The sequence below is a fragment of the Phocoena phocoena genome, chromosome 2, assembly GCF_963924675.1.
Source record: "Phocoena phocoena chromosome 2, mPhoPho1.1, whole genome shotgun sequence".
In the NCBI taxonomy this organism is placed as follows: domain Eukaryota; kingdom Metazoa; phylum Chordata; class Mammalia; order Artiodactyla; family Phocoenidae; genus Phocoena; species Phocoena phocoena.
The window spans coordinates 143,776,698-143,797,948 of record NC_089220.1 but is presented as its reverse complement, the minus strand read 5'-3'; the positions used below and the strand labels follow the sequence as shown (position 1 = coordinate 143,797,948).

General features: G+C 48.6%; 1 protein-coding gene and 2 pseudogenes across 1 annotated transcript; 1 reads left to right on the top strand and 2 right to left on the bottom strand.

Annotated features, from left to right (window-relative positions):
* The first annotated feature begins 383 nt into the window (after positions 1 to 383).
* LOC136118636 (annexin A2-like) lies at positions 384 to 1,395 on the top strand (annotated as a pseudogene).
* Positions 1,396 to 8,458: 7,063 nt separating this feature from the next.
* On the bottom strand, positions 8,459 to 8,638 carry CTXND1 (cortexin domain containing 1). The gene has a single exon (XM_065872965.1). It carries the CDS (start codon positions 8,636 to 8,638, stop codon positions 8,459 to 8,461), a length of 180 nt encoding a protein of 59 aa, XP_065729037.1.
* A 4,330-nt stretch (positions 8,639 to 12,968) lies between these two features.
* Positions 12,969 to 14,795, bottom strand: LOC136118537 (histone acetyltransferase KAT7-like; annotated as a pseudogene).
* Positions 14,796 to 21,251: the final 6,456 nt, after the last annotated feature.

Below are 21,251 nucleotides of genomic sequence, written 5' to 3'. Positions count from 1 at the left end.
GAGGGGAGCACAACAGAACTTAGCAAGGTCACCCCGTCCTTGGTGCAGAAGGGAGGAGAGATAGTGGGCCAGACTTTGTAAGAAGCCCAAGGGGCATCGGTGACAGACACTCTGATCCCCTTTCTGAAGTATTCGAAGTTAGAGAGTTGGTTTTGGAGCACTCGGTAGGCCATGCCTAAGATCTGTTGGCAGGGAAGAGCAGCCAGGGCTCAGTGTAGGTTATTCTCTCTCAAGCTTCCCAGGTGATTCCGATGCACGCACGCTAAAGCTTGAGAGCCACTGCACCAGAAAATACTTCCTACTGCATCCCAATCGATAAAGATAGTAGGTTCCGCATCTGGGGACGCTCGCAGCACACTGCACCCAGCCCAGCTTCTCTCAAAATGTCTACCGTTCATGAAATTCTCTGCAAGCTCAGCCTGGAGGGTGATCACGCCACACCTCCAAGTGCATATGGGTCAGTCAAAGCATACACCAACTTTGATGTTGAGCGGGACGCTCTGAACATTGAAACGCCCATCAAGACTAAAAGTGTGGATGAGGTCACCATCATTAACACTTTGACTAACGGCAGCAATGAACAGAGACAGAATATTGCCTTCGCCCACCAGAGAAGGACCAAAAAGGAACTTGCATAAGTACTGAAGGCAGCCTTGTCCAGCTACCCAGAGACAGTGATTTTGGGCCTATTGAAAACACCTACTCAGTGTGACGCTTCCGATCTGAAAGCCTCCATGAAGGGGCTGGGGACCGATGAGGACTCCCTCATTGAGATCATCTGCTCAAGGACCAACCAAGAGCTACAGGAAATCAACAGAGTCTACAAGGAAACGTACGAGACCGATCTGGGGAAGGATATCATTTCCGACACATCTGGTGACTTCCGCAAGCTGATGATTGCCCTTGCGAAGGGTCAAAGAGCAGAGGATGGCTATGTCATTGATTATGAACTGATTGACCAAGGTGCCTGGGATCTCTGTGATGCTGGCATGAAGAGGAGAGGAACTAATGTTCCCAAGTGGATCAGCGTCATGACCGAGTGGAGCGTGGGTCACCTCCAGAAAGTATTTGAAGGGCTACAGCCCTTATGACATGCTGGGGAGCATCAAGAAGGAGGTCAGAGGAGACCTGGAAAATGCCTTCCTGAACCGAGTCCAGTGCATTCAGACCAAGCCCCTGTATTTTGCTGACAGACTGCACAACTCCATGAAGGGCAAGGGCACTCACGACAAGGTCCTGATTAGAATCCTGACCTCCCACAGTGAAGTGGACATGTTGAAAATTAGACCTGAATTCAAGAAAAAGTATGGCAAGTCCCTGTACTATTACATTCAGCAAGACACCAAAGGCGACCACCAGAAAGCGCCGCTGTACCTGTGTGGTAGGGATGACTGAAGCCCGTGATGGCCCAAGGGTCCAGGATGGCTGCTCCGCGCTCCCAGCTAACAGTTCTACACAATCAGCTTGTGGCTAACAGTCCCCTTGTGCCCATCCCTGGGAGGATGACGTTAGCACTGCCCACCCCACCCGCTCCATCCTTAGTTTAGCTGCCTAAGCATTACCTGGCTTTCCAATCTAGTCTCTCTTTATAGTCAAAGAAATGAACATTCCAAGGAGTTGGAAGTGAAATCTATGATGTGAAACACTTTGCCTTCTGAGTGCTGTGTCGTAAACAGATGAATAAACTGAATTTTTACTTTAGGAAAAAAAAATAAAGATAATAAAAAATAGTTCACCTTCATCGGGCAGGGGACAGTGGTACCCCTTAATTGCATTACCTCAGGGAATTGCCATTTTCCTTCTCTCTGTTGTATTGTAGGGGCCCTGATCACCTTAACAACCCACAGAACTTCATGGGTGTCTATTATATACATGACATTATGCTAACCGGCTCTGGTGAAGTAGCAAGGACCACACATGGCACATGCTTGCCAGAGGGTGAGAGAAAACCCCTATGGAAGTCCAGGAGCCTGCCATATTGGAGAACTTTCTAGGGTTCCAGCAGTCGGGGGCATGTTGGGACATTCCCTCTTAGGTGAGAAACCTTGCTTTTCCTTGCATCATCCATCATGAAGAAAGAGGCTCCATGGATGATGGGCCTCTTCGGGTTTTTGAGGCAATGTGGAGCACATTTGTGTGTGCCACTCTGCTGCATTTACCTGGTACGTCATAAGGCTGCTGGTTCGGAATGGGACCCAGAGCAATCAAGGGCTCTAGAACGGTTCAGGCTGTGACGAAAGCTACCTGACCAATTGAGCCTTAAGACCCAGCAGACCCAATGGTACAGGAAGTGTCTGTGGCAGATAAAGATGCTGTCGGGAGCTTCTGACTTTCCCCAGTAGGAGAATCAGAGTGCTGACCCAACTGCAGTAAGATTGGAAGAGAGGACTCAAGGCAGTCTTGAGGAGATGTATGTAGAAGGATGTCTCTGAAGGAGCCCTGAATGTGAAGATATTCATGTGCCACCTAAATGCCTATCAAAAGGTATCCATTGCAGAGAAGGCTGTCAGTAATCAGGTGGACACCATGACCCAACCTGAGGAGGCCTTCCCCTCTCCACTCTGGTGTGTCCTCAGTGGTACTGTGAACAAAGTGACCGTAGTGGAAGGGATGGAGGCTGTACATGGGTTTAACAACATGGGCTTACCCTCACTATGGCCCACCTGGCTGGTTTCCATCACTTCTGGGTATGCACCCTGCCCAGGATTAAGCCAATGCCCAGCCCCTGATGCACGGCATCCTTCCCGAGGGATGGGTCGTGCGAGACAGGCCAGCCACCACTGGCAAGTTGATTACACTGGACCCCTTCCATCATGGAGGGTGGTGGGAATAGATTCGTATTCTGCATACGGATTAGCTACCTCTGCCCTCCTCGCCGTTTGTGGTGTTTCATTTATCTCAGCGTATCTCACAAACGTGACCTTCAACCAGACAACCCATTTGTTTCTTGTTTGTTTGTTTTTTAAAGGTTTTTTTTTGACGTGGACCATTTTTAAAGTCTTTATTGAATTTGTTACAACATTGCTTCTGTTCTATGTTTTGGTTTTTTGGCCCTGAGGCCTGTGGGATCTTAGCTCCCCGACCAGGGATCGAACCCGCACCTCCTGCATTGGAAGGCGAAGTCCTAACCACTGGACCGCCAGGGAAGTCCCTGAGAACTCATTTGTGAAGGAAGCGCAGCTGTGGATTCATGTCCAGGAAATTCACTGGTTTACCACATCACCCAGAAGCAGTTGGCTTGAGTGAAATTTAGAATGGCCTGTGGAAGGCTCAGTATGGTGGCTGACCTACAGGATGCAGTATTCACCTTAAACCAGAGACCAATATACGTTGGCATCTTCCCTTGAGCTGGATGATGCTTGTCCAGGAACCAAGGGATGGAAGCGAGAGTGATTCCTCTCACTGTGATACCTAATAACCCAGTTATAGAATTTTTGTTTTCCATCCTGTGACCTTGGACTTGGTGGGTTTGGAAATTCCTAGTAACAAAGAAGAAATATTTCCACCAGGGAACATAGTCATGGGTCTGTTAAATTGGAAACTGAGATCATCCTGTAGCCATTTGGGTCTCCTCATCTTGGACTAGGAGGTGGGGAAGGGGATCGCTGTGCTGTCAGGGTGATTTATTCCAATATCTCAGAAGAAACAGTATTGCTCCACAATGAGGGCAAGGAGGGCTAGCTCTGGAACCCAGGGATTCACTGGGGTATCTCTCGTTATTCCTCATCCCATATCCTACTCTGTAGGTCTGGGGCGGGGGCATGCATTTAGACTCCTAGCAAAGTCCCCAGTGACGCTGATGCTATCCCGTCCTACGACCATAGCATGACTAGCGCGTCCTAGGGCACCTGTTCTCTCCTGAGTATTCAAAAATGCTTCCAGGTGAGGCCTTCAAGGCTTTGTTAAGTTCTTTGAGGGGGTGGGGATCAGTGGAAACTGGCAACCAAAAAAAAAGACAGGGCACCGAGAATTTGGATCCTCTGTGAAGGAAGATTTGGGTCATTCCACTGGATAAAAGACTCCAGCAGTGGAGGGACCGCCAGAAGGTAGAGGGGGTATGGAATGCGTGGCAGAAGAATGACACCGTGGTTATCAACCTAGGCCTCCTGACCAGCCATAGAAGATGGGACTCCAGCAGTTATGCTTTATATGAATCGTCTCATTCACTCACCTAGAGGTGGATACGTTACAATGGAAGTTCCAGGGGGAGTGGAACTAAACTGATAGCAGCCTCAGACAATGTGGTTGTTGATGGGAATTTATATTTTCCCCATCCACGATGGATGCTGAGTGGTAATAGGGGTGCAGTGTACTGGTTAGTTTTCGTTTGCTCTAGTTCGCTAATATATATGAAGGATATCAGCCAGAGTCCCCTGTCCTTTAGCTTCTGTTCTTGGCTGATGGTATAGGAGGTTAGGGGGCAGGAGGAGAGAAGTCAAGGTATATAGTCTCTTCTCACTGGGTTGCACTTTGATTGTCTACCTGTGGCCATGGCTTTTGTTGGGGGACTCTTCGCCCACTGCTACAGCTTCCACTGGATTCTGGGAACACCCCTTCCCCTTGTCGCTTCAGGCCCAAGTGGTAATGGACTCACCCTGTTGCCCGTCCATGGGTATTTTGCCAACCCCTTTCGTTTCCCTTAACCCTGCCCAACTAATTGGAAAAAATGAAATAGAGATGATGGGAATTGATATACCAGGCTGGTAAAACGAGTGTGCTATTATTCATCTCAGCCTATCTGAGCATTCTCAGGGGTCACATTTACGCTAGCAACCGTCATTCTGATTTTTTTAAAATTAATTCTTATTGGACTATAGTTGCTTTCTGATTTCCTGTTTCTGCTTACTTCTGCTACCTCACTTGTCCCTGGGATGACTATCCCTTTCCAGATTACATGTCTTCACATTGACCCCCTTCCAGATGTCTTTATTGCCCCCAAATACCACAACCACAAAGTGGATTGTGTATCAGACTTTACTGAGGGTTTGGAGTAACATGGAGGGACTGTAGCAGAGCACAGAACAGGCAACAACGTAAAATCAGCCACGAGACACCACTGTCTGGAAAATCCATCACCCTTTCCCTGCAGCGGGGAGTTTCTCTCTGATCATATTTGCCTTAAGTCCTGGATTAGGGCCAATGCCACGGATACTTTTCATTTGCTCTCTGCCAGCTTCCAGTCTTCAAAAATTCTCTTCATTTCTTTTGCTGGACAGTTTACCTCTCCATACCAAACCCCAAACTTCATCTCAGCTAGCTGGAAACTGGCTAAGATGCTCTGATGACAAAGGACCATCTCCTCCATCCTTTAGCAGCTAAAGCAACAACAGGAGCTTGACATTTCAGTTGGTTTTTCCCCTTAATATGATCAAATGTTTAGATGGCTCTTCGTCCCCCATGTGTGTCTAAGGTGGAGGGGGTGTTATTTAAATATTTATTCTCTGCCAACCTGAGCAAGCCCAGGGTTCATCATATCTGTCTTTAGCTTTCTTTCTTTTTTTTTTGCAACATGTATAATAGAGAAAATGAAGGCAATCTAAGTACTTATTAATAGGACTCTGGATAACTATGTACATGCACTAGATGGCGTGGTTTATAGCCAGTAAAATGATAAATAGGAAGACTGTAGCAGAAACATGCTTATGACGAAATGTTAGGGGATATTGATTTAAATGATGCAACCGAAGCCTTTTATGAAAAAAATATCTTGCACGTGGACAAGGATTAGAAGGGAATACATGGACACACAATAGAAACACTATTTTGTGGAGGCTTGGATTTGGAGTGAGTTTGAAATTTTCCATCTTTTTCTGAAACGTTATTTCCCTTTGCCACCTAAACAAGAGTCAAGAGATAGAGTGGGAAATATTAGCAAACCTAGGTGTGGAAAAGAAATAATTGAGACCAAAGGATCCCCAGGGCAGTGCCTCTCAAACTTTAACATGCATACAAATCGCTTGGTAGATCTTGCTAAGAGATTCCTGGGCCCCATCTCCAGAGATTATGATTCTGTAAGTCTGGAGTAGGGGTCCATGATTTTGGATTTCTAACAAGCCCCTCAATGTTGTAGATGCTATTTGTCCTTCATCATGGTTTGAGTAGCACGGCCCTCAGGCACCTGTTTTTCACTCCTGAGCGCTCTGAAGTATCTCCAAGGGAGGTCTTCAAGACCTCTTCTTGTTCCTTGGGATCTGTTATTAACTGATCGGCATTGGTTCTGATTTGCATTGTAAATCCATGCTGATCAGCTTTTCACTGAAGTGTTCGGTATCTCTGAGGTAGGCTGCAGAGTGAAGGCTGCCGCTAGGCCTGAGGCAATGTACAAGGTCCTTGCTCTAGATCCTCCCCTCACACAGAGCCTCCAATGCACCTTGGTCCACTGCCTTTGCCAGCTGTCCCTTTGTGCATCCCACACAGTGAGGGTGTGGAGGGAGGAACAGCTGGATATGCTCTGGAAAGCTGTCTGAGCAGCTGTGGGCTTGTTCACTTTCAGGGGTCACCTAGTGGTGATGGTGCTTTGGAAACCCACTTCCCAGGTGACCTGGGATGGAGTGGGACCCATGGCTGGGATGCAGGTGGTGGGAAGGGAACCATGAGCTTCTTCACAGCTGCAGGGCACTTCTGATGGGGATGGCAGGTGTGCCTCAGAGGGATGGAATAAATGCATTCAGAAGGAAGGGGAATTCTGGTGGTCTAGTTTAACTTCATATTATGTTTGTGGGAATACCGATGACCATGATAATTACATAAATTAATAGACACCATATCCCTTGAGGTCAGGTGCTGGGAGAGGTTGCTGTGAGAATTCCTCTGACCAGTGGTCCTGGCTGGGAGATTTGGCCTTTCAGCAGTGGAACTGAAAAAAAGCCCAGGGTTCCAGGCTCTGCAGAGATGGGGGAAGCCAGACCTCTCTTCCTCCCAGCTCAGACCCCTGGCTTCTTCTGGGGTGGTAAAATCAAGAAAATACACCAATGTTTGCCCGTGTTCTCTCATTTCATCCTCAAAACAACCTTGTGAGGTAGATGTTATTCCCTCATGTTACAGATGAGGAAACTGGGGCTCAGAGAGGCTGAGTTATTTGGGGTCGTATAGCAAGGAAGTAGAGGAGCTGGGACTTGAGACCAGGTTTGTGGGCTCTGGTCCAATATTCTTGCTGCAAGGTCTTAGATATAGGTGATAGGGTGGGAGGGGGTCAGAAGGGTGGGAAAAGAGGGAGAAGTCATTATCAACAACTTATCCCTTGTCTCACCCCACAGCACGTTTACATTCAAAGCACTCCCACTCCTGTCCTTTCATTCACGAGGTTTACACAAAACAAAAAGGGCAAGGCTTTTCCTCCCCTTTTTAAAATCAGGGAACAGAGCCACCGAGAGGTGAAGTGACTTGCTCAAGGTCACACAGCCTTAGAGTGACTGACAGGACTAGAAGCCAGGTCTTCCTGTCCGATATTAATCTCATAACTCTGTGCTCTCAAGAGGTCACTGGGTGAAATAATTTTGCACGAGGAAAAGTTAGTGAAAAAAAAAAAAAAAAGAACTGGAAGACCAAAGGAGATAATTATGAAACTAGGACCTATCCATCCGATGGAATACTCTGCAGCCAGTAAAAATGATGGCTATAAAGAGTGCTTGATGAAATGAGAAAGTGTCCATGCTCTAATATGAAGTGATACAACATCACGCACATAGTATGATTTTGACTATTTAAAAATACATGTAAAAAGTGCTGGGAGAAAATATATCAAAATGGCGGCTTTGGGGAAGTGGGATTATAAGGGTTATTTTCCCCCATCCTTCTATTTTTTCTGTATTTTCCCAAACTTCCAAAATACACATTTCATTTATAACAGGAAAAATATACCCCTCTATATTTTAGTTAAAAAAAAGCCTGTTGGGAAGCAGCCCCTGCGCCTTTTGTGAATTTGGGGTGGTGCACCTTCCACCTCCTTTCCCACGTCACCACGCGCTCCATTGCTGGCCCACTGGGAAGGCGCTGGGGCTCAGGTGAACGTCTGTGCTGGGAGCCTCCCAGTGTGTGTGCTACTTTGCATGTTAAGGGCAAGAGTTTCCTCAAAACGAGACCGCTATTATGATGGTGGGTGACTGTCCCGTATCCGATGCCAAAAGGTGTGCGCGAGCCAGGGAAGATGACCGCCCCCTAGGCTCACAGTCATTCCCCAGACTGGAATCCGGGCCTCCTGACTCCCGGTCCAGCGCTCTTATCCCCAGACTGGCCCACCACTGCAACACCCACAGCATCCCCAGCATCTCACCCTGCTGCTCCTGTGAGAGCAGGCAAGGCTAAGGTGAACCTTCTCCATCCCCGGGTGGCCAAATCCTTTCTCGCCTCCATGGGCTGGAAAGCCGGTGGCCAGGGGACAGAGGCACATCCTGGGGCAACCCTGTCCAGAGAGCGCTGGGCTCTCGGTCCCTCGCCGCGGCCCCCGCCCGCGGGCGCCTCAGTCATCCAGGTGTTGCTCCTCCCAGGTGGATGTGGGGATGGCGCTGTAAGGGTCCATGATGACCTTGGCGCAGCGAATGATCATCACGACGAGGAAAAGGCAGAGGAAGACGAAGCAGGCCAAGGTCAGTCCTTTGTCCACGTCGACGTAGACGGGCTTAGGCGTGGGGTCCTCCATCTCTCGGCAGCGGCTTCGGGCTCCTCCTCCGGCTCACGGTTGACTGGTACCATCTTCCACCCCTGCAGAGAGCCACAGCAGTGGGGACCGGAGGGTCGTGCCAACTTGCCTGGGGTGCGGGCAGGGCACAGCCCTCCCCCTTCTTATATGTCCCCCTGGCATGGGAGTCTGCTGTTCCCCCTCCCCTCCCCCTCATGAGAGCGAGGAGAGGAAGGGTCACGTGCCTCCTTTTCAGGCGCCTACGTGGTCTCAGCCCTGAACCTTATAGGCAACCCAGGTGCCAGAGCCCAGCCAGTGCGTCCTAGCGGGGCGGGGGGGGGGGGGGGGGGGGGGGGGGGGGGGCGGGGGAGGTGACAGAGGAGTCCCAGCAGGGGTAGAACTGGGCTGTAGCCGAAGCACCTGCTGAGGATGGAGCCCCTGAAGTTGCCTCCACCCTCTGAAACCCTTTAGGATGAGTTATAATAATGCTTTCAACTCTGTCAAGCCACTGACTGAGGGTGATCAGAAAGCATTTTATTTTATTTTATTATCATTGCTTTTTTTTTTTTTTTTTTTTTTTGCGGTACGCGGGCCTCTCACTGATGTGGCCTCTCCTGTTGCGGAGCACAGGCTCCGGACGCGCAGGCTCAGCGGCCATGGCTCACGGGCCCAGCCGCTCCGCGGCATGTGGGATTTTCCCGGACCGGGGCACGAACCCGCGTCCCCTGCATCGGCAGGCGGACCCTCAACCACTGCGCCACCAGGGAAGCCCTATCATTGCTTTTTTTTGGCTGTACTGCATCGGCATGCAGGATCTTAGTTCCTCCACCAGGGATTGAACCCGTGCCCTCTGCAGTGGGAACGCAGAGTCCTAACCACTGGACCGCCAGGGAAGTCCCCAGAAAGCATTTTTAAAAATTAGGTAATTAATATATATTTTTTAAAGCAGTAGAACTTACGTTTCAAATGAAAATGAACGTTGAATACCAATACATGAATAGATTGAAGGGGAGCTGCTGTCCCAGAGTTGGGTGGGCAGGCAGCATGGAGGGTCTGCATCCCTTCCCCCTCTATGGGGGCCTTCTGGGACTCCTGAGGGACCTTTGCTGAGCCCCCGAGTCACAGTTGATAAACTGCGGGTGTGACGGAAGAACGGTTTTGGCAGTCAGGTGGACCCCGAGCCCAGCTGCCTTGCAGTGCAGTCCTGGGCAGTGTAAGGTTATCCTTGTATCAGGCGTACGCCTCCCTGCTGTGATAATACAGGGCGCGAGGCTGCATCACAAGGGTGTGAGGATTCAGTGCATCTAGCATGGTCCCTGGCCCTGTGGGCGCCCCAGAGCAGGCCAAGATGGCAGGTCACGTCCTTGCAGCCCAGTGGTCAGGGAGAGCTTAGGACGAGGGGCACTGCTGCTCGTTATCATCACCCCCCTCCCCCGCCCACCCCCCGCTGAATTTTCAGAGCCCTTGAGCTGTACATTGTGCTTTCACATCCAGTTTATTATTTGATCTTCACGACAGCCCAGGAGGCATGTTAGCCGTGTATCAATATGCCCATTTTATAAATGTGGAAACTGAGTTACAGAAAGGGGGGAAATGACTTACCCAAGGTCCCACATCCCAAACCCTAGGCCTCTGCATGCCTCTCTCTTCTCTGATGGAAAGTAAAGTGGGGACCCATCTCCCCCACCCACTTTGCAACTTCAGAAGGGCACCTATGCAACCCTGGGCTGGCTGGTCCTGACATATCTGTAACCACAGGTGACTATGCTTTCCCCTCCTTTTTTTTTTTTTTTTTTTTTAAAGTTTTTTTGGCCGCGCCACATGGCACGTGGGATCTTAGTTCCCTGGCCAGGGATCAAACCCATGTCCCCTGTGTTAGAGGAGCTGGACTGCCAGGGAAGTCCCGCTTGCCCCTCTTTCAGACATCGTCTCCATCCTCACCCCTTTCCAGAGGGCACTGACCTGCTGGTCGGAGTGATCACCATTTCACAAGGGCCACTGGGTGGGCTCGCACCCTGGGTGGGGCTGCTCCAGGAGGGAGGGGGAGTGACCAGACATCACAGCTGGGAGTCAGTGAGAGCAGTGGCCTTTCCCTTATAGAGCAGGGACCCACACTGGCAGCAGCTGGAACAGAACAGGACAGAAGAAGGCTGATTACCTCCCGAGATGCCCACTCCCAGCCATGAGCTGCGCTGGCAGGAAGGTCTGGCCTGGGCAGCTTCTCCCTGGGCATGGTGGTGGGAGCGGCCACAATTTATTCTGATGCTGTTTTTTCTTTCCTTCTCTCTTTTAAAATACATAACATTAAAAAAAATTGTGGTGAGATATACATGACATAAATAAGTGACAATGGTTAAGTGCACACTTCAGTGGATTTAGGATATTAAATCGTTGTACAGCCATCACCACCATCCATCTCCAGAACTCTTTTCATCTTGCAAAACTGAACTCTGTGCCCAGGAAACAATGGGTCCCCATTCCCCCTTCCCCTCAGTCCCTGGCATCCACAGTCCTATGCTCTAGGGACCTCATATAAGTGGAAAGATACAGTATTTTTCTTTTTGTGACTGCCTTATTTCACTTAGTGTAATGTCCTCAAGAGTCATTCAATGAATGTCAGAATCTTCTCTCTTTTTTATAGGCTGAATAAATATTCTCTTGTATGAATATACCACGTCTTGTGTATCCATTCATCCATTGACGTACACTTGGGTTGTTTCCATCTCTTGGCTATTGTGAATAAACATGGGTGTACACATATCTCTTTGAGACCCTGCTGCAATTCTTTTTTTTTTGAGCAGAGAACATGCTTTACTGAGGAGTAGATATAGAACAGCACATTCTACCACATGTGGGGAAGGGTTAGCTTCTGTAAAAGGCCTTTACCCCTTAAGAAAACCCCCAGTGAAGTTGCTTTTGGATAAATTTTAACAGTGACACTGAAACTGGCAGGGAGCTGCCACTGAACTGCTTAAAATTAGCTCCCCCCCAACCCACAGGGAACATAAACCGTGTACAAAGACGACAAGAGAAAGGCACAAATGACCAGAGTTGGGATTGTGGTGAGGTCTCCACACGAAGACAGTGGTGTTGTAGGAAAAGGTGACGTGACGTACGTCAAAAGCTGCCCCAAGGTAGCAGGTTATAATGGGCTAGAGAGAAATTAGAGGGAGCATCTCTTCCTTCACTTAAACAACACCAAAAATAGGAGGCCAGAGAATGGGGGGATGGTGGTAAATCCCGAAAAGGAAATGGAGGAGGAGTTCTTGGAAGGGCATGAACACTTGAGTCCTAGGGGGAGGGGGAGGCGGTGATGGAAAGCAAACCCTGGCAGCGGTGACCATTCTGCCTTGCTGAGTCATGGGCTGAGACACGGAAGTCATTTTCAGTTGCTTCTCCAAGGATGTTCAGACAAAAGCAATGTAACTTATGTGGAAGTACAGGTGTGCTATATCAGACCGGTACTGGTGAAAAGGTCTCTGCAGTATAATTAACCAGTTAACATGCAGCATGAAAGGGAGAACTGGAAATTATTTGGGCACCTGCAAATGTAAAAACGGGCAGGGAGTAAAGAGGAGAAAACATTTACTACTGAGCGCTTTCTGGTGAGGCAAAAAGTAGCCTTCCATTCCCTTCCACCAAGACGTTGCCCACTGCCCACAGGTGAACTCAAATCCAAGTACAGAATCACCACCTCTCAATTCTTGTCTCCATCTCATTCAGATAGTGTGCTATAACCAAGACTAATCCCTGCGAGTCTTCAAAAGTATCTGGCTCTGGTCAGCCTGAGACTGACAAAAACAGGTCTTTCAGTAAAAATGGAGGAAAAAACTTAAAGTGAGATGAAATCCAAAGGGAAGGGACCCCTCCCAGCGCACACACACACACTCAGAAGTGTTACCTCTTCCCTGCCCCTCCAAACACACACGTAAGGAATAACTGGGAAGGTCCTGGTGGCGGTAACCATAGTTGGTGGCCTGGTGACCGGGTGGCAAGAAGTACTATTACAAAGTTTAGAAGATATGACACGACCTCATGGGGCCAGAGGAGAGAACCAGTGACTGGACAGGTACAGTACCAAAACAGAACACCTTGGGTCGGTGCCACGAGGCATCTGCACTCAAGTCTAATACAGATCCCATCCAGGCAACCTCACTGAGGCCGAACAACAGTTCCTCAGAACCAGCGTCTGCAGTGTACGCGAAGGTCGGAGCCAGGACAGTCCTGAGGGGGACGGCCGTCCCAAAGGATACTGTACTTGCCAATCACAAGACCAACAGAAATGACAGACAGCTCCCTAGCATACAGATTCCTACTGCTGGGGTTTGCTGGCTCGGAGTAACCGGTCACTTTAAATGCCCTTCGGACGAGTCCCTTTTAAACAGCTTGGATCCATGGTTTTATTGGAGCTGGATCTTTTGGCCTCTTTGGCTATCCACTCATCAATCAGGTCCTGTCTCTTCAAAACGAGGTGTTTTCCTTTCCAATATTTGAGCATCTGAAGGGCTTGCAGAGTGCTGACGATGCCCACGGGATTCACAGCTGTCTCCTGGCTAATTTCTTCGGTAGAAATCTCTTTGCCTTGGAAATTATTCAGGTAATGAAGAAGCACTTCTTCCAGTAACTGCGGTAGTTCATGAGCCACAGATCTGAGAGTGGACGTTCTGGGGAGCCAACTTTTTCTTCCGCTTTGGAAAGCAAATAGCTGAAATCAACGAGCATCTTGCCATAGCCCTGTCTCATGTACTGAGGCATGGTAAGGATACAGGATACATTGTGGTGGAGGAATGAATTCTTTTCCTCGGAAAATTATCCAATCAGGTGACAACCGGTGTTGTCTGCTTCTGTCATAACATAGAACAGGAAGGGTTCTACCTCATAATATAATGTCTTGTGGTCCAGAAAAACCTTGGCCAACAGGCACAGTTTTTGGCAGTAGATCTTGTTTTTCTTGCCATCCACTTCAAACACAGAGATTGAACCTTTGCGTTATATCTCATCTCCGGGTGGGTGTTTCCACACACACTTAGCCATGTGTCAGCGGAATATTGTCTGGCTCTTCATGTATTTTAAACAGAATTCACACATGTAAAGACATCCCAGTCATGCATATTCCTCAGGAGAGGGAGAATGGTACCAAGTATCAAGCTCATAGCGACAAAAAGCAATAGTTTTAATCATGTTCCTCCCCTCTGTGATTTGGCCTTGCAGCCTTAACTTCTCCAGACCCTCTGAAGCCCGGGCTTGTGCTCTTCCAAAAACATCCGTCACACTCGCTAGTCAGGTTTTCCAGGAGAGGTTCCTGAGTGTTCCCATAGGTCTGCCTGTGTTCCGTATATTTCTCTTTCAGTTCTTTGCTCAGCCCAGCATTTCTTTTCTTCCTGAGTTCAGCAAACCTATTCCTTATATCGCAACTGCCTCTCTGTTGGTGCCTGGTTGCATGCCTGTTGTTGCCATCTTGCCTGTGGGACAGCATCCTTTCTTCTCTCTGCTTATCCTGGCTCTGTGCTCTCACCTTGCATTTATCAGCTGAGAGGTTACGATAGAGAGGGCATCCTGGTGTAGAGAAATGTCTCTCGTGTTTTCCTGTAAGGTGTCCTAGGGAGTCACAGCCTGGTGTAGGACCGTTTGTACTGAAATTGTAGCTTTCGTGGAAGTGGCAGCGCTTGGGGCGATGAGAGAGATCGCTGCCTGAGTCCTTCAGGGACGCATCCGTGGCAGCACTCTCATCGTGAGACACGTTGGGGCTGGAGATGTCTATATCAGACTCAGCAGAAGGGGCATTTCCAGGTGGAGTTCGAGGCGGAGACTCATCACGATCAGCTGTATTTTTAGTTTCTCTATCTGAAAAGTCAACAACTTGCTCACTTTCTGAGCCAGATGAACGAATCTGCCGAAGCGGGTATTTTTTCAGGGCCACTGGGGTAGGCTGCCGCTGACTACGTGTCACTCTCCCGGTAGAACAAGCAGGTTCCTCTGTACCGAAAGACTGCAAATTTCCAACAGGACTGGAATCTTGGGGACTCTGCTTTAGCCGGGCCGAGGAGCAGGTGACTTGGGCAGATGGCCGGGATGTGCCATCATTCTCTGAACTGTCTGTGTGCTCGAGATCTGTAGAAAAATCGGAATCTTCGGTTCCATCTGAACTACTGCCTGCATTCCTCTTCCTTTGCGGCATTGCCGGCGGCTGCAGCCCACCGGTTACGATTTGGGCAGCGGCGGCAGCAGCAGTAGGAAGGGTGGCTCCGGCGAGCTCCGTGGCGGCCTCTGTAGCGTCCCAATCCTGCGGAAGATCCCAAGTGCCTCCTGCTTCACAGCGTCTAGAGCCTTCTCCTGTTGCAATTCTTTTGCACAAGTGGGATTGCTGGATCAACGGTAATTCTATTTTTAATTATTTGAGGATCATATTTAACATCGTTGTATAAAACAATACTTATACACAGTTCAGATTCAAAAAGTACAAGAAGAAAACCATGAAGAACAGTTTTTAACGACTTCTCTCTCCAAGCAATCCAGTTCATTTCCAGACAGACAACTACTGTTATGAGGTCCTCAGACATCCCTCTCATCTGGAGGTATTCAATACATAGACATTGTATTCGCAACTATTTACATGGTGTTTACATTGTATGGGGTACCGTGAGGAATCTAGAGACGATTTAAAGTATGTAGAAGGACGTGAATAGATTACATGCAAATACTGTGCCATCTTATATAACGGATTTGAGCATCTGTGGATTTTGGTATCCAGTGGAATCCTGAAACAGACTCCCCACAGCTACTGAGGGACAGTTGTACTGCCTCATCATGTTTGCTTTGTCTTTTCTTTTTCCAGAAATATATCCTTCTGTTGTAACTACTAGAGCATGCAGGACCACTTCCTCTCACCCTATCCAGTGGCGACACCATCTTGAGTGTGGTGTCCATTTTCCACTCAGGGCACCCACGGAACTTTTAGGGTTCCTTGGACCATACTTTGAAAATACGGATCTAGTCCACCTCTCTCCATTTCAGAAATGAAGAGACTGGAATTGAGGGAGGGGGAGGGGGTTCCTCAGCATCTCAGAGTGACAACATAGCTGACCTTGGAGCACACTCACATTTCTGACCCCAGCCAGGTCTGTGCTTTGGGCCACATGCACCGATGCCACACGGTCCTCGGTGGCTCTCAGGGATGGAGGGACATGCTGGAGTTCCATGCTCTTGTGTTTCACAGCTGCACCCAGTGTGACCTCTCAAACACAGACTCTGAAATCCCTGGCCAATGGTCTGCCTTAAGTTAATATCAGATACCCTGCACCAATTGTAAAAGTCAGATCTCAGAGAAATTGTCTCGTGACTCTCCCGTGTCTTGTATGGGGCGAGAATTGGTCCCTATAACCTGGTAACATGCCCCAGAGGAAGATTATCAGCATTTTCTGGATGCTTCCAGCTGGAATGAATGCCAAGAACTTGGATGCAAAGAACAGATTCATCTTTCCACCCTCCAGATGGAGTGTGCTCATTAATGTTAATTACTGGGCTGGCACATGTCCCTTCCATCCCCGTTTCCCAGGGAGGACCTGACACCCGGGAGTGAGGCTACACTGAACTCAGCTGCCATTCCCTGGGAGCTGAGGAACCGGCCTTCCCAGGGGCCAGCTCAGTGGTCCCCAACAGAGTTGACCCATCCTTCAGCATGGCGCCTGCGCGAGCCAGATGCTCCACGGGCCACGCTCTTGGGGTGGCTGGAGGTGAGCTTGCTTGAGTCCGGGGTTCTGATCTGGGCGAGTGAATGACCCTGAAGGGGAATGGCTTCTGGGCTGACCCAGCACACTTGTCGAAGTGAGAGGCTTTAGGGTTGGGGTGTAGAAGATCCAAATGGAAAAGAGTCCTGCCAGATGCCATGGGAAAGTCACAGGACAAAGTGACCAGTCCAAATATAGGCCCTGGAAACAAGTATCTCAGTCAACAAGCAATAGGGCAGCCACAATTCAAAGGGTACACAAATAGAGGATTTACATACAAATGTGTGTACTACCCCAGGGCTGAGAGTGGGGGGCTCAAGACCTTACTCTCTGGGCTGACATATTTCTTTATTTCTGTACATATGTGTGTCTTACCTGCTAGGGCTACCGTAACAAAATACCATCGACTGTGTGGCTTAAACAACAGAAATTAAGTTTCTCACAATTCTGGAGGCGAGAAGTCCCGGATGAAGATCTGGCGGGTTTGGTTTTTGGTGAGAGCTTTTCTCCCTGGCTTGCAGACAAGCCTCCTTCTCGCTGTGTCCTCACATGGCCTTTCTTCAGTGTATTGGGTTAGCCATACATTTCGTTCGGGTTTTTCTGTAACATCTTATGGAAAACCCGAACAAATTTTTGGCCAGCCCAATATGAGAACGGGAAGAGGGAGAGAGTCATTGCCCACTCTTCCTCTTCTTATAAGACCACCAATCCTATCAGACGAAGACCCCACCTTTATTCCCTCGTTTGACCTTAATTACCTCCTAAATGCCTTATCTCCAACACATTGGGAGTCAGGGCTTCAACATATGAATTTTGGGGGGATACACAATTCAGTCCATAGCAGTGTGTCAGTTCCTCAAGGGCAGGGTCCAAGTCTGCCCGAGAGGCACTGCCAGCCTGGAACCAGGCCAGGCCCGCCCCCTGTGGGTTCACAGGAAAGGTCAGAGAAGATGCAAACCTGCACTTAGCCGCTGCCCTCTGGACACCAATGGGAGGAAGCAAGGGGACTGAAAAAGCATGTCACTTATTACTGTGGGAAGAAACAACGGGCTGTACCGACATTGTGAATTCAATCAGGTAACAAAGATTGGAGCTGATCACGTGCAATCATCCACTGGTTCTATAAATAGTAGTGGAGCCATTATGAAACGTGACCTGTCAGAATCACTTCCCCACATGACAGATGGATTAAGTGGATGACATTTGCTCAGGACACAGAAGATGTCCAGTGTCATAACCCGACACCAATTACGTCGTCCCGTGGGACTGCGCTTGGTGGCTCCACGCCTCCATCAGAGCAATTAACAGGCTTGCCAGAGAGAAATGATGAGTATGTGCTAAGAGATGATTAAGACCATAACCACTACCAGGGCTGGAAGGATGTATGGAGGGGATGGGATTCATGGAATACTGTGGTGAGAACTTGTTATCTTCCAATATTTAAATATCCCTAGCCTCTAAGAAACATTCCAGAGCAAGGAGGCTGTATGAAGCAGCACCGTTTCAGATAGAAGAAAAGAGAGTATTTCTGCCAAGAGAATGCATCGGCATTGTATCATGGTTCCATAAGCCGTCACACCAGTTCTGCTGTATCACTTTTATAATATGATGCCGACGCTGTTGGTCTCACTTAGATCTCATACTCCCTTAACTATTTGGTGTGCACACCCCCCAGCCTCTGTATGTTTTGATCCTCGCAGCTCACACCTACTGTTTTTTAGAAGACTGCCCTTGGGCTACTGCAGCTGCTTCACCCATGCGTGCAGAGAACTCGAAATGCCTAGAAGTTTACATCAAGGACTCTTACCCTACCCAGATCGCACAAGATGCTAAAATTAGGAGATCCACTATCAGGAAAGCGTGTTCTGAACAGAAGGCCAAGGGTGGGACTGGACAGCCTTTTGCTAGTGCCGAAGAGATTAGATGTGCCACTTGGCCATCTCAGCAGAAACCAGGAATAGAAATGAGATTATCCAGAAAAGATCTTTGGAGGACTCTCTTATCTAATGGAGTGAATCCCTGGGACATGCATGGGTAATATACAAAGGTTTTGAGAATGTTACATTAGAAATGCTGCTGGCTGGGGCTTCCCTGGTGGCGCAGTGGTTGGGGGTCCGCCTGCTGATGCGGGGGACGCGGGTTTGTGCCCCGGTCCGGGAGGGTCCCACATGCCGTGTGGCGGCTGGGCCGCTGAGCCTGCGCTCCTCAACGGGAAGGGTCGCAGAGGTGAGGGGCCTGAGTACCACAAAAAAAAAAAAAAGAAAGAAATGCTGCTGGCTAGAATCGAAAGGAACACAGACAAGATAAAACGAAGGAAGGCTATTGGACTCTAAAATTTCTACAGGCAGGAGCAGGATGATAAAACTAGTCAGCTACAAAGTGTTCTTCCCTTCAGGACAGTAGAGTGATGACTCTGAGAAGAAGAGCTTTGGCTCAGACTGTGGAGCCGTGTGGATCCTTGAGTCACAGATTATTCCCCAGACCTTGAAAACTAATGAGGTTTTCCCAGTTGGATTTTGAAACTGCTTGGGACTGGTGACTCCTTTCTTCCTTCCATTTTTTTCCTCCTTTAAAATGGGAATGTGTGTAACTGTTTTCCCATGCCTGTCTCACCACTGTATTTTTGGAGCAGATAACTTGACTTCTAGTTCCACAGATGGAATTTTGCCCCAGGGTGGATCATACGCAGAGTTTTACCCATAATTAATTTAGATTTGGAGTTGATAATTTTGGACTTTGAGTTGATGCTATAATGGGTTGAGAATTTGGGGGATGTCAGAATGGGGTGAATGTGTATAGGATAGAGATGAATCTTTGGAAGCCAGAGAGTGCACTTCAGTAGATTGAATAATACCTCCTCAAGAAGTCCACAACTGAATCTTTGGAATCTGTGAATGCTATCTTATATGGCAAAAGGAACTTTGCAGATGTCATTAAGTTAAAGATCTTAAGATGGTGAGATTATCTTGGGTTCTCTGGCTGAGTCCTAAATGTAATCACAAGTGTCCTAGAAGAGTAATTACAGAGGGAGATTTTTGGCTACAGTGGAGGAGGAAGTGTGACCACAGAAGCAGAGACTGGAATGATGACGCCAGAAGCCAAGGAATTCTGGAAGCCTCTCTTAAGTGAAAGAGGCAAGGAATGAATTTTCCCCTGGAGCCTTCCATAGGAACCAGCCCAGCTGACACCTTGATTTTAGCCCCTTAAGACTCATTCTGACCTCCAGAACTGTAACAGAATATATTTCTGTTGTTTTAAGCCGCTAAGCTTGTGGTCATTTGTTACACAGGCAACAGGAAGTCACTGTGGAGGTTTAAGAGAAAGGCATTTCTGTACACAATCCTTTTGATTCTTATATTCAATCTATAAAAGACATGCTCTATTTCCCCAGGTTTGGAGAAATGGAAACAAATCAATCAAAAGTACACAAGAACATGATGTCTACTTACTAGAGGAGGAGTGACTCACTGGCAGGCTGTCAGAAAAACGCACCTTGAAAGGGAACTGAAAACCCAAATGAAGACGGAACAAGAGCACAGCAGCTTCGGGCACTGACGCAAGTCAGACAAAGGCAGCCATATAGTCGGGGAAAGCGAGGGGAAAGAAATTGCACAAAGATATGGAGAGGACTTCCCTGGTGGCACAGTGGTTGAGAATCTGCCTGCCAATGCAGGGGACAAGGGTTCGAGCCCTGGTCCGGGAAGATCCCACATGCCGCGGAGCAACTAAGCGCATGCGCCACAACTACTGAAGCCCGCGCGCCTAGAGCCCGTGAGCCACAGCTACTGAAGCCCGCGCGCCTAGAACCTGTGCTCCGCAACAAGAGAAGCCACCGCAATGAGAAGCCTGCACACTGCAATGAAGAGTAGCCCCCGCTCGCCGCAACTAGAGAAAGCCCGCGCACAGCAATGAAGACCCAATGCAGCCAAAAATAAATAAAAGTAAAAAAAAAAAAAAAGATACGGAGAGTTTCATCGGTGGTCTTGCTGAGGCCGTAGCATCAGGAACTGAGGCCTGGAACTTGGTGCAGTGGGAGCTGTAGCTCTTGCCCTTCCCAGCTTGCTGATCCATCAGGCACGGCAGTCACAGCAACAGGAGGAGCCAGAGCAAGCGCGTCGGTAGAGACCGTGAGAGGCAATGAGAGGAGAACAGGGGCAAGGCTGTTCTCGTCCTTACACCAAAAGATCCATTCTTTGTGGTAAACTTAGGGAACTTCTGTTCCTTATAGAGTCACTCTCAAATAGAAAACACCTGAAAAAAATCATCTTCGTTTCTGGAAGGCAGTGCACTGAATAATGCCAGGAAAGGCACTAGCTTTCTACTGATAATGCTACATTGTTATAGTTTATATACATATAATGCTATATAAGGCAATGTGACACCACAGGAAAACTCACACTCTGGACACATGGATGTGGGTTCAAATTCTGACTTCACTGTTGACTAGTGGAGGATCTTGAAAAAGTTGCCCCCATCAAGACTCAATCTCCTTGCCTATAAAATAAGGCTAATTATGCCTATCTCATGGGGTTGGCATGTGGATTAAATGCAAGAATGGTCCTTTACTGGCCCAGATCTTTCCCGTTCTCCCACGAGCGCAGGGACAAAACACACTTGGAAAGCTTTACATGACTCCTGGTCTGCTCAGAGCCTGCTCTCTGATTTTTTTTACCTCCTTTGATAAGCTTGCTTTCAGACTCCCCTCTGTTTGTCCTCAGACCATGTTCCCAAGTCACCTGCTTGGTTCCTGGGTTCAGTGTGCATATGGGGATGTGGAGTTGGGTCACCGGGCTCTCTTGGTCTCAGTCTGGCCTGCAGGTCTCTTTGCTCTTCCCCACAGTTCAGAGCATCCTTCTGGTATCCTCCCCGTGCTGACTGCTGCTTGTGCTTTCCACTGAAAAGTAGAT